We start from the raw sequence: 12,852 nt of genomic DNA, 5'->3' as shown, positions 1-12,852 counted from the left end.
GAAAATGATCTGAAGGTAGTTTTCTTTTTTCGTGCAGACGAGCGGATCTTGAAGCTCTGGGCTCCTCCCTGCAGCAGTACAGAGACGGCCACTCCGCTTTGATCAAATGGATCGAAGAGACAACGGAGAGACAAGAAAACACACAGCCGGGACAGATGGACAGCAAAGCGCTGTCGGAACAACTGGCCCAGCAGACTGTTAGTGCCGCTGAATCCTCTGACTTAAAACATGTGTCCAGATGAGAAAAACGACTTGAGCCTAAACATTTATAAATTCTGATTGTTTTTCTTTCTAGGCCTTGGTAGCTGAGATTGAACAGAATCAGACCAAACTAGACGAGTGCCAGACTCATTCCAAACAATACTGTGCCTCAGTGAAGGTGAGAAACCGTGACAGACGTGTCTTGGAGTGAAGGTACACAGGAAACTTGATTTCTCTCGTGCTTTTATCTTGTAGGATTATGAACTACAGCTGATGACATTCAGAGCCTTTGTAGAGTCGATGCACAAATCACCTGTCAAGAGGAGAAGGATGCACTCTTCCTCTGACGCTATCACTCAGGAGGTAATGAGATAACTGTTTACCATCCTGATCATTGCAGGGGCTTGATTGTTTTAAGTAAATAAAGTTTGTGTGTTTTGTATTTGTCTGAATCTAATATCCCGCAGTTAGTGATGTGTTTGTTTGGGGTTTTTATTATCTCTTCAGTTCATGGACTTGCGCACACGCTACACAGCCTTAGTGACCTTAACAACCCAGCATGTGAAGTACATCAGCGATGCTCTGAGAAGACTGGAGGAGGAGGAGGTGACACTTTGATTCTCTTTCATTGACTTTCTTGCTTTACACAGCGGTCATCTATTATTAACTGTTTAATTTACATATACACTACTTGTGGTTGCTGTAGCTCACTGAATCGAAGAGTTAGCTATTATAACTTCTGTTCCCTGAGTGGATGAAGCTCCTATGCTTTTGAGCATTGCCACCAGACTAGCAGAGATCTGGCTATCAAATCTGACCTCTCGGCAGGCAACACAGAGAAGCAACACTGCAACATAACAACAGAAAGTGAGAAAACTTTAACTGGGAAGTGTAGATTTAACTGTTCCGACCAGGACATACTGGTCTATCAGAAGTGGTCAGCAATGCTTGAAAGCTGGAAAAGCAGCTAGCAGCTCCAAATAATTGATGTGCAGCTGTCACTACAGTCCAAACCCCTTGCAATGCATCCCCATACTGGGGTGTCTGGCGTTAACATGCAAGGTGCAGTTATCAGAAGCCTCCGGAGGATGTGACGCGACACCACAGGCAGAGAGTACAGTGTCAAAACCTGTATATGAACTGAGGGATGTTTGTGGTGAGAAGGGTGTATGTGTGCAGGTGGTGCCTGTGATATGTCATCACAGGTCATCTGCCTGAAAGGTGTGAATAGAGGTGTCTCTGCTCAGGACACACAGGGGTGTGATATCTCATACTGTATGTGCTGCACAGGTGAATTGATAAAAAGGGATCTTATGTGATATCTACTGTTTAATGTCATTAATTTTTGCTTTCTTGCCTCTATCTGTGCAGAAAGAGGTGGAGGAGGAGAAACAGGCCAGGGTGGGGCAGGTTTCAGATCTTCTGGGCTGGGTCAAAGGCCTCCAGGGACGCGCTGGTGGCCCCAGCGCCGAGTCTTCTCTGGCTGCTCAACAGGTACTGTCTATATATGTGCAATGAATGCGAAGGAGACTGTTATGTTGGTACCTCGTTTAGTGGTACATGAAGGTTGTTGTGTTGTCAAATAGATTCTTCATCTGTTTTTTCTGCAGGCCATCAATGAACAGCTAGCAGCCAAGAAAGATCAGGTGGCTGAAGCTATAAGGAGCACACAGGTCTTCCTTCTGTCGAAACAGGCCAGCAAGTAAGTTAACATGACATGCATGGACTCCTCACAGACAGCAATGATTTTTAAACTGTCCTCCCAGCCAGCAGTGCGCGCACCACAGGCGCCACTTCTGTAGTAACCAGCGGGTAAATAGAAGTTAGGATTAGATGATGATAATTGCCAACTTCAAACAATCACATTATATATTTTATGTCAAAGCCACTGTAAAGCATCATTCTAACACACATGCAGACTAATGTTAAACACCTAACTACACCTGTTAACCTTGTCCCTCTTTTCTTCTGTAGGTTGTCCCCAGAGGAGCGGGCGCACGTGGAGGCTCAGCTGGACGAGCTGAAGACCACCTACAACCAGCTGTGCGACAGCTCCACCCAACAGCTGCAGCAGCTGGAGCAGCAACTGGCCAAAGAGGAGGAAAGAAAGGTAGATCGGTTTGGCTGGGGTGGGCCGAGCGGGAAGAAGGGTGTCTTCAGATTTATGGCAAAAATGTATTCTGCTTATGCGAGCTTAAACAAAAATTACCACAAAGGTACTTTTATAAAATGTTCCTTGAGTCTGAATATCTTTGCGAGCGAAGCGTGAGTTTATATGTGGGCCAGCAAATTATCGTCTATGTTGTTCAGCATGTTGTGTGTTCACCGATTTGCATTTCTGAAAAACATCACCAGTGTTGATGAATGTCACTCATTGACTTGGTTTGGTTTAACAAACACCGACGGATCCTGTTCAGATGTGTATTCAGATCCTGTGTAATAACCATTTCTACCAGGATGACCATCTTTTTGGTCATCACTGGAGAAATAAGGGTTGCTAAAATAATTTATCCATCTAGAATATACTGCAGTGTTTTGTTTTGTATTTGGTATAAGAAACTTCTGCAGCTCATTAATCAATATATGGGTGTTAAAGGGACATGTCAAAAGGACAGAAAACAACTGGAATACACCATCTGAACTGGGCCTCAGCATGGAGTGATCCACTCTCACATTATCATATAAAAGCCTGCATTCATGTCATTAACTATCACCAACCCTGATTTTTATCATCCTCATTGTCACCGTCATCATCATTATCATCAGAAAATACATCTGCTGAGCTGCTAACATGGTTAATACACGGCCTTAGTGGTGCCGCACTAGATCAGTGCTTCCCAGGTGACGCTAGCAGTGAAGTGAAAGCTGTAGAGCTTTGCTTTTCATTGTTAGAAACTGTCAAAATAAAGGTACATCCACATTTTTGTCATCCCAGCATCGAAAAAGTAAAATGTTACTTTTCTTTATATGGTGGTGAAATGCCACTGCATAAAGTCAGCATTGCTTTTTAGCATTTTTCTGCGTTTACCCCATGTAGATGTACAGTCATCCAATGGGAATCGCACATTCCCAGCCCTCGCACTCTCATATAAGTGTTCCTCCCTTTCATTTGAAATACAATACATCATCACTGGATGTGTGTGAGAATTTCAGGTTTGAAGCTCTCATTTATGACACTTCCTAGTTTTTAACAGTTGCACTCATAGTTGATTTTTTTGTGTAAATGTTTTATGGTTTTACTAAAAATGCTCACTAAAAGGTAAAGTAGAACTTTTTAAGAAGTCACTTTTGTATTTTAGAGTGTAAGTGCACCAAAGGCCAGCTATGCAAAAAAAAAAAAAAAACAACTTCACCATTTGAGCATGTTGTGTCCAGATCACAAGAGTGTGTGTGAGACATTTTTGTGTTTGTTCTAATGCATACTATTAATGTGTGAAACTTTTAAACCAGCATTTTGCTTGAAAATCACTAACAGCTGCCAACGGAGAGTTGTGGACATCCAAGGATCAGAAAACAAAGCAAAACAGGACTTTGATAAACATCATTAGTTATTTTGTGATTGCAGGTTAGATCAGCTGCATGGTTAGTTTTAGTGCCATCCAGTCTCCTGGAGATGTATTATGTAATGCGTGATGCAGTTAAAGATACAAATCTGCAATAATAATCATAATCTGTGCAAATCAGCAGGTAAACTTACTATCAGAAATGTCGAAATACTGATAAATATATATATTATTTATCACTATTTGCCACATATTTGCCCAACCCTCGATCAGCTTTCACTGAGCAGTCATGGTTTAGTATAGTTTCAGTTTGTACCTTACCCGAGCCTACTCAGTTTAACATTAGGTCAGTTTGAAGTTTTGACGTCAAAGCAGTGTTAGGAGTCTGAATGAAGAGTGGCATGCAGAACGCTAACAACCAGCTTCTCACCTGTCGCGCCTCGCTCTGCCGAGCCATAAACTGGCCCATTAGTGTGTGCACAGCAGGACGGGCCCAAACGGTAAGTAGCGCTCGCTTTCTCTCTTACCGTTGCCTGTAAGTTTTTCTTGTGTAGTTTTTCTTATTCTCCTCAACTTCTGAATACTTGTGTGTTCCTTTTTCTGCTGTTGCTTCCCCTTATCTAGAGCTTCTTTCTGCATTTTTGTTAGTATTTGCTTTGTTGCATGCTTACTGCTTGTCCTAGAATAGTGATGGTAAGTATTAAAATGCCTTTTAATTTAATAGAAATTAAAACAAATCAAAAATATAAATTAGCAAAATGCTAACAGAAATATGTATATAGTGGCATTTTTAAACATGGATAAGCTGTTTTGTGGCAAGTGGTTGCGGGTTTTCTTCTTCTTTTTTTTTTCCTGATTCTACGATCTGTCATAGTGTAGTGTCACATAATAACAAATTAACGTTACGTAATATCCGTGCTGGCTAAAACTGCCAGGTCATACAGAGAAGAGAATGAATATCAACTGGGATTTTGGTTTCTTTCTTTTTGCAGAATGAGATTGCCATTGCTGGAGTGATTGACCTGAGTACAGTGGAAACATTCCCAGTATTCCGAGCAGCTCAACGTGGTCTTATTGACCAGGACACCTGCCATGTTCTGCTAGAGACCCAGCTCATTATGGGTGGGCTCCTTCAACCTGACTCTCCTGTCAAACTTTCACTGGAGCAAGCTCTAACTCGAGGCCTAATTGACAGCCAAACCAGACAGTCCCTGTCTGAGCTTGAGAGTGCCTTGTATTTGGTGGAAAATACCAAGACTGTGAGTGATGAACAACAAGAAAATGCCTTGCCTGTAGTTAGAGCCATGGAGACTGGGCTAATCAGAGAGGAAGTGGGACTTCGCATTCTCCAACTCCAGATGAACACTGGAGGATTGAGACATTCAACTGGAAAAATGTTGAGTTTGGAGCAAGCAGAAGACAAGAGACTTTTGTCTCCCAGAATTATTACCAAGCTCCAGTCAAGACTACAACACAGAGAGCTGATTGATCCAAACACAGCTGAAAAAGTAAATCTCTGTGAGCTGCAGCTCCAGTGTGTTCTCGATGATGATTCAGGGCTTCTTCTCTTCCCTGTCAAGCAGCATCCTGGAGGAACAGTTTGCCTCCGTTCTGGAAGAAAAGTCGGTATTTTCCGTGCTGTGCAGGAGGGACTGATTGATCGGAAAGTTACTGTACGACTTCTTGAAGCTCAGCTTTTTGCCGGTGGTATTGCAGACCCACGATCTGGCCATCGACTGACAGTTGACGAAGCTGTTCGCCATGGGCTTATGGACCAGGATCTAGCCTGTGCCATGTTAGCACGTCAACTGCAAAATGGGGGCATTCTAGACCCTTTCAGTGGAGAGCGCCTGGACTTAGAAGAGAGTATTCGCAGAGACCTTCTCTCCACTCGTTTGGCTCTGTTGGTCCTTGAGTCTCTCTGGACTTTTATGGGCTTGCTCTGGCCTGAAACTGGAGAGGTTTTACCCATTGCTGAGGCTGTTCAACAAGGTGTGATCTCGGGGGATCTAGCAAGGAGCACGCTGAGACAACGACATGCCATTGGGGCTTTGTACAACCCAGAAACCCTTCAGGTGCTGCCCCTGAACAGGACTGCTGAAAATGAATTAGATCCCAGTGCGGTCAGTTTTCTCAAAGAAATCCACATACCAGATGTTCTTTCCAACATGAACCAGTCAGGTAACCCATCTCTAAACCGCCACAGCTGGGGTTCCACTAGCTCCTCCTCTCCTCCATCCTCTCCACTGCCTCCATCATGTCCCACAGGCCTTGTGTGGGAAACTACATCAACTAATGGGAAGGATCCTGAAGAACAAGCCAAACACAAGCTGCTGTTTCACCTCATGACTCACAGCTATGTAGATGCTCATTCTGGAAAGCGCCTCGTGCTGCTTGACCCTGAGCTAATGATAATGATCAAGGACGCTGACATGGTTGCTGGAGAATCTGCTCGTGGGGTTGAGCCGCTAAGCAGTATGGCTACAGATAAGATGGATAAACTGGAAATGGGGGAAAAGATTAGTTTGGCAGGTAATGGAGTGAGTGAAGGTGACGACGACAGTTCCAGTTTAGTCACACCAAGTAAGGATTTTGAGATTAACGATAGAAGCGGTCTAGAAGAAATGCATGATGGGGAAGGAGACAACAAATCATTGCAGCAACCATCAGAACCCATAGAAGAAGATTTAGCCATTTCAGCTAAATATGAAATTGGTGGTGATAAAAGTGAAAAGGTAGATGAACAAAAGAAAGAAACCAATTGGGACAGTTTAGCTTCAGCTAAATACCTCAACGATGAAATAACAAAGAACCCAAATGAAATAATACAAACTGAATACCAACCCATGGATAGTCCTGTGTGCGACAGTGGAAGTACAACTGCAACAGAAGTTATTGAAGTGGCCACAGCACCACTCAAATCAGAGGACAATGTTGAAAGGAAGACATTCAAAGAGCTCATCCCAGAGGAAAAACCAAATGAAGATGTTAAATTAACAGCATCCCAAGAAAGGAAAGATATAAAACATTCCCAGGCTGAATCAGAAATTATAAAACAAAGTGTGACTGTAAAAGAGACCGACTCAAAGCAAGCTAAACCACAAGTTGATATCTCTGAAGCAGTAGCAGAGAAGCAAGAAGAGGATGCTGAACTGGAGAGGATGGTCATGCAGCTCAAACGGGGAGGTCTAATGACAGAAGAAGGGGAAAAGCTACTGCCAGATGAGGCAGTAGCCCAGGGTGTCCTTCCTGGCCATACAGCTGTTAAATTAATGGCTCAAGCCGGTTTGTTTGGGGGCTTCCTAGATGCCAGCAGTGGGGAGTCACTTACCATGGAGGAAGTTATGCAGGAGGGTTTACTAGATGAAGATCTAATGTGGGGTGTCCTAAAGTCAGATAAAACCCTTGCAGGGGTTGTTGATGTGGAGAAAAGGCAGATCTGTGGGGTGAGGGAGGCAGCTCAGGCAGGGTTGATTGATCCCGACACAGCCTCTCGACTTCTGGAAGCCCAGGTGGCATCTGGGGGGATTGTTGACCTGCGTAGGGATAAGAAAGTCTCTGTGACTCTAGCAGCAAACCTGGGGCTGATTGAGGACGATCATAGAGAAGAACTTGTAGCACTGGAGAAGGCATGCAAAGGAAAGGATGCAGATTCCTCAACATTCCTCAAGAAAGCCAGTTTGCAGCTTCAGATGGAAGGTGTTCTCGACCCAGAGTCCAAGTCTCCAGTTCCTATAGAACAAGCTATTCACAAAGGCTTAGTTAGACCAGAGGAGGCTTATCAGGTCTTGGCTAGACAAGTGGCTGAAGGTGGTATAATTCACCATCCTTCAGGCATGAGGCTTCCAGTTTCTGATGCTGTTGATAGAGGTCTAGTAGATCGGTCTGTTGCTCCTGGGTTAGAGGAACTTGAGTGGGTCTACCAAGGAAAAGTCAGTCCTTCACATCGCCCAGAAGCTTTTGTTTTCCAAGCATCAACCGGAGCTATTTCAGACCCTGACACTGGAATCAAACTTACTTTGACAGAGGCTGTTACTAAGGGTCTTCTAGATGAGAACAAAGCCAGTGAAGTCATGGCTTCTCCCACAGTAACTCAGGGAGTGCTTGACCCCCAAACAGCACGCATTGTACCCTATTCAGAACTTGTAAACCAGGGTAAGATAGACATTGAAACAGGTAAACGCTTCTTGGAGGTGAAACCATTCCGTGGTGTTCAGGATAAACAATCAAATGAAACACTGACCCTTCCCGAAGCAGTTGCACTAAAGAAAGTTGATCCAGCTCCAGCACTGAGACTTCTCCAAAGCCAGGCAGACAGCGGTGGGATCATTGATATCAGAACTGGAGAAAGGCTCTCCCTGCCTGAAGCTTCTAAGAGAGGTTTAGTTGGAGATGATATGGTCACAGAAATAGCTACAAACCAGTTTTTGAAAGGAGGCTTAGTTGATCCTTCAACTGGACAACGAGTCTCCAGTCTCAATGTTGCAACTGCTTTAGGACTGATATCTAACAATGTAGCATTGGAGATTCAGGAGAAAGTGATGTCAGTAGAGACCGAGGGTGGTGAAGAAAGCTCTACACCCGTTGCCTCATCAGATAGTACATACAGCCCTGCTATCATATTGTCAGCATCAAGTCCAGACAGTCCATCAAACTGGTCTGATGTTAACACTGAGGAGCCCATGAAATCTCCACCTTCAAAGAGAGAAGCGGTGCAAGATGAAGAGAAAACACTGACATCTGTACTTTCAGATCAGTTAAAGTTATATGACACGATTGCAGATGAGGACAAAGTGGACAAACCTGAGTCAAGGAAAGAAAAGACTTCAAGGCAGCCGGACGAGTCCATGGACATCTTATTTAAGTTTGCAACTAATGTTGAGAAAAGAATCCAGCAAGCCATAAAAGAAATTGAACCACAGAAAGACACCACTAAATCACAGAGTCTTCCTGAACAGGAGGCAGATGAGAGACGGCAAATAAATGATGAACAAAGGAAAAGCATTATCAGAGATTCTGTAGAAGTCAAGCCGACACAAATCTATCATGCTGACAAAGATTTACAGGAAAAGGATAGAACAGGTGTCAATGGGGAACCTGTGCAGGGTGGGGAAAAAGAGCATGTTCCTGAGGATGGAAGATTGAAGCCTAAGACGACGAGTCCTGTGGCAGTAATGGTTATAGATGCAAAGGAAAGCAAAGAGGGTGATGAAATGTCAAATTTGGGCGAAGAGGAATCTAGAAAGGATGATGTGGCAGTGCAGAAAGATGATGGCATAAGAGAGAAGGTCCAAGTGGTGGAGAAAGAAAAGCCCTTAAAGGTTGAAGATTTAGAGATCAAAACCAGCACTCGTTCTGAAGAGTCAGCACAGTTGTTGACATCTGCTTCCAAAGAGTCAGAAAGCAAAAGCAAAAAGAAGAGGAAAAATAAAAAGAAGGGAAAAGGTAAAGAGGCAGAGAGTGAAGCACACCCTTCAGAGATAAAGCATGCATCTCAAATTTATCAAACTGAGGAGGAGATGGAAGGAAAGTCTGAAGCTGTTAATGTGACTACAGTTGAGCTTGTGTCAAAAGACGTAGATTTGAAATCACAGATTCATGGTCAGGGAGCTTCTGAAGGGCCAATCGAAGGCATAAGGACTGATGAGAAATTTGAGGTTGAGAGTAATTTGGTGAAACAGGGACAGAAAGAAGCCTTAAAACTAATCGCTGAACCAGAGAAAGAGGCAACTAAAATATTAACAGCTACAGGAAAGGCTGATAAGAGAGAGGAGATGAAAGGGAAGCCTGAAGAAAAGGATTCTGTCGCTCAGCAACCAGAAAAACCAGAGAGCATTCAGGAGGTGAAGGAAAGGAAAGAGCATGAGCTGCCTCAGAAATCCCCTCTGCCAGACACAGAGAAAGCGGCCTTGATCCTGAAGGCCAAAGAGAGTATTCTTAAAAAGGTGTTTGAAAAAGGTGTGAGTGAGAAACAGGCTGCTGAGGAGCTGCAGGCGCTGCGCAAGGAGGTGGGGAAGAAGGAGGGTAAAGGTATAACTGTTAGTGATGTAAAGGCACAAACTCGGCACGCTAAGGAGGATGGAGTGGAGAGTCGAGCTGTAAAAGAAGACACTGTCAAGACATCCGATGGTTTATCTGAAGAAAGTAAAGAAGAAGAGATGAGTGTCAAGGTGGACAACATGAAACTGAGAGAAGTCAAAGAAAATCTGCCTGTGGAGAAACTGTTGGTCGAGGAGACCACGGAGGCTGAACCGCTGGAGGCTTCTTCAAATGAAAAAGAAAAGGAAGCAAGTTTTGGAATGGATGAGATACAAAAAGATATTAAGACAGCTGCATTGGTCCAATCTAAAGAAGCTCGGCCTAGTAAACAAAGTAAGAAGAGCAAAAAATCCAAGAGGCTGAAAGTGGCTGAAAAAGCTGAGCCTGCTACTGAGAAGGCACTGAGCAAGGAAAAAGTGGAAGTGAGTACAATAGAAATTACCCCAAAATCCACTCTGGAAAGAACAGATTTGGAAAGCTCAGGTTTGATTCAGGAGCAGAAGGTAGATTCTGAGAGTCGGTCACCAACGGGGGATGTCCTCTCACCTTCGGCTGGTGAAGAGACAGTTGAGGTGGAGACCACTGCAATTATTATTCCAACAGTTGAGACTCTTGAGCAAACTTCACCCCATTTGTATCAACCACAGAGGCCCAGTTATCACGTACAGGACATCGTACAAACAGAAGAGATCAGTGGCGGGAAAGACAAATCCCATTCAGGCACTGGAGGTGTGATCGAAGCTGACCTTTCTCACGATGAACACAAAGTGGAGACTCAGTCCACAGCTCTGTCCGCTGCTCTGTCCACAGCTCAGCGCACAGCTTCTGATCCACAGCCTGATAAAACAGCTGGCAAAGGCAGAAAGAAGAAAAAGCACCAACCAGTCAAAGAAGAAGGCACCGATACTCCTGCATCAGAATCTTTAAAAAACCAACAGCAACATCTTGAATCTTCAGAAACGCCGGCTTTGCTCTCAGAAGATGCTGCAGCTGAATCTGAATCACCTGTAGTCCCACAGTCTGAGACCACCACTGAGACCTGGGCAGAGGATGACGCCAGCAAGAGTCCCCAACAGGTGTCAAAGAAAGAGGAAACATCATCTGTGACTGGCAAGGCAAGAGGAAAACTTGTGAAGTTATAAATATTTTTATTTATTTATTTATTTATTTTAAAGCCCTTAGGTTGGTCAAAGCATCTTTAAAGTGTGTTTTGTTTTGTTCCCGCAGTCATCATTGATGCGTCAGGAATGCTTGGAGCACGACCAGCGAATGGTAGCCCTGCTCTCCATGGTTAGACACATTGAGGTCCAACTGAAGCAACAGCAGCAGCAGTCTGTTGGTCGCAGCCTCATCACATTGGAGGACATCATCAGACAAACTGAGGTGAAATTCACACACACAGATATGCACACTGCTTTTATTGCTTAAATTTGGTTTGCAGCTTAGATTGGCATTTGTTTTCCGTGCGAGACAAACCGTTCAGCCGGTTTAAGGATTAGTGTCTTAATCAAGAATCAAGAAAACTTTTGTTTTCTTTTCCTAATCTGTCTCGCAGACTCTGGACCTCGAACTGCGCGACATGGAGCCTGAGATCAACAAAGAGGCGGAGGCGGCTGAGCGACTGCTGAAGCCCCAACCGAAAAATGTTCCTCCTCAACTCCTATTGGCCCTGGAAAAGGATGGGCGGAGCTTGGCTCGAGGATACGAGGCTGCCAGGGCTCTTTCTGAGGGCATTCTGCAAAGTCTACAAGACCACAGAGACTCTTATAAGGTAGCAGAAACAGATAAATAACAGAGGGTAGCACACATATGACATAGACAAAGGCATCGCTGACGGTGCGCCGACTTTTCCTTCAGGATGCAGTCATAGCTGAGCAGAAGTCACTGGGACAACATGTGGAGAGGTTGCTGTCTTGGCTGACAGAGACAGAGACTCAGATGGAGAAAGAGAAGAAAAATGATGGTTCAGATCAGCTCACGCAGCAGCTGACTCTTTGCAAGGCAAGTTTTCTAGAAAGACGAAATTTGTATTATAAGCATATATACATTTGTCATGCTTTGAACCTTTAGATTTAAATAATTAGCAGTATTATTGCTTGGTATCATAAACATGGATCATGTGGAGGGGTGGGGACACTGATTCACCGATTTGTTCTGCTGAGCATTCATTTGTTTGTGTGAAACTTTCCTTCAGGAGCTCCAGTCCTCTCTGATGGCTCGCTCTAGCGAGGTCAACAACGTAGTGTTTGACATTCAGGTGTTCATCTCAGAGCGGGCGCAGGACCTGGCCCCTGAGCAAAGCAGGCATCTTCTGGGGCAGCTTCAGCAGCTGCAGAAGGCCTTCCACAGAGCGTCCGGTCAAGCGCAGGCCTGGGCCGACGCCCTCTCAGCCCAGAGAGACAGGGAAGAGGAGCGGCAGCGCAAAGAGAAGGAGAAAGAAGAAGAGAAGGAGAAAGAGAGGCAGAGTGCGAGGGAGAGAGAGGTTTGGAAAACAATGATTGAGATGGTTTTAAACGCTGCGCAAACACTCGGTTAGCTTTCATATTTAACATCGTTTGTTGCCATGCTGTTAACTGTCATCATGCTAAAAAAGCTCATGTTTCATGAAATCTGATGTGTCAGATTAGAAAAGCCCAACGTAATCTCGCTAACCTCCACCATAGTTTCAGCTTGTAGTGCCATTACACATCAACTCAGACCTGTTCTCCTCGTCTCGGTTTTGTACTCGGGCCACTGCTGCTGTTTTTGCAAATGCTTTGCTACTTGACAGTATCACCACCCTCACTTCTACTACCGAAACTTTTTATGCAAGTGTGTTTGCTCCTCTGCATGTCTCTATAACATGTGTATTATTAACCTGTTTGCCTTGCTGTTCCAGATTGCCACTGAAGAAAATCGCTTGTGTCACGGCGGTAAAGATCTGATCTCAGTAAAGCCTTGCTGGCTAGAGTGCTTCACTGTTTTTCCTCTTGTCTCATCTGAATACCTGGGAGAAAGAGGAAAAACAGCAAAAATAAAACTGATATTTGTTTGATTTCTCTTTGTATTGTTCGTTTGTTGCTTGTCAGACACGTTGATGTAAATGTGTATGTGAGTCTGCCTCTGTGTG

The 12,852-nt window shown here is 44.3% G+C and overlaps 1 protein-coding gene across 21 annotated transcripts in view; it reads left to right on the top strand.

The window, feature by feature from the left end:
- Window positions 1-12,852, top strand: part of macf1a (microtubule actin crosslinking factor 1a) — a 235,242-nt gene that overhangs the window by 147,290 nt on the left and 75,100 nt on the right. For 20 of the 21 annotated variants that reach the window (XM_065470413.1, XM_065470403.1, XM_065470415.1 and 17 more), the window contains 12 exons: window positions 38-197; window positions 296-379; window positions 457-564; window positions 709-807; window positions 1,573-1,695; window positions 1,812-1,903; window positions 2,176-2,311; window positions 4,697-10,858; window positions 10,971-11,126; window positions 11,299-11,514; window positions 11,601-11,744; window positions 11,938-12,225. In XM_065470413.1, the coding sequence (XP_065326485.1) occupies window positions 38-197; window positions 296-379; window positions 457-564; window positions 709-807; window positions 1,573-1,695; window positions 1,812-1,903; window positions 2,176-2,311; window positions 4,697-10,858; window positions 10,971-11,126; window positions 11,299-11,514; window positions 11,601-11,744; window positions 11,938-12,225 (7,768 nt within the window). The remainder of the gene's footprint in view (window positions 1-37; window positions 198-295; window positions 380-456; window positions 565-708; window positions 808-1,572; window positions 1,696-1,811; window positions 1,904-2,175; window positions 2,312-4,696; window positions 10,859-10,970; window positions 11,127-11,298; window positions 11,515-11,600; window positions 11,745-11,937; window positions 12,226-12,852) is intronic. The other variant, XM_065470409.1, reaches the window with a different exon arrangement.

Source organism: Pelmatolapia mariae, linkage group LG22 (genome assembly GCF_036321145.2).
Source record: "Pelmatolapia mariae isolate MD_Pm_ZW linkage group LG22, Pm_UMD_F_2, whole genome shotgun sequence".
NCBI lineage: Eukaryota > Metazoa > Chordata > Actinopteri > Cichliformes > Cichlidae > Pelmatolapia > Pelmatolapia mariae.
Note: the sequence above shows the minus strand (reverse complement) of the source record. Positions and strands in the feature narration are given on the sequence as shown.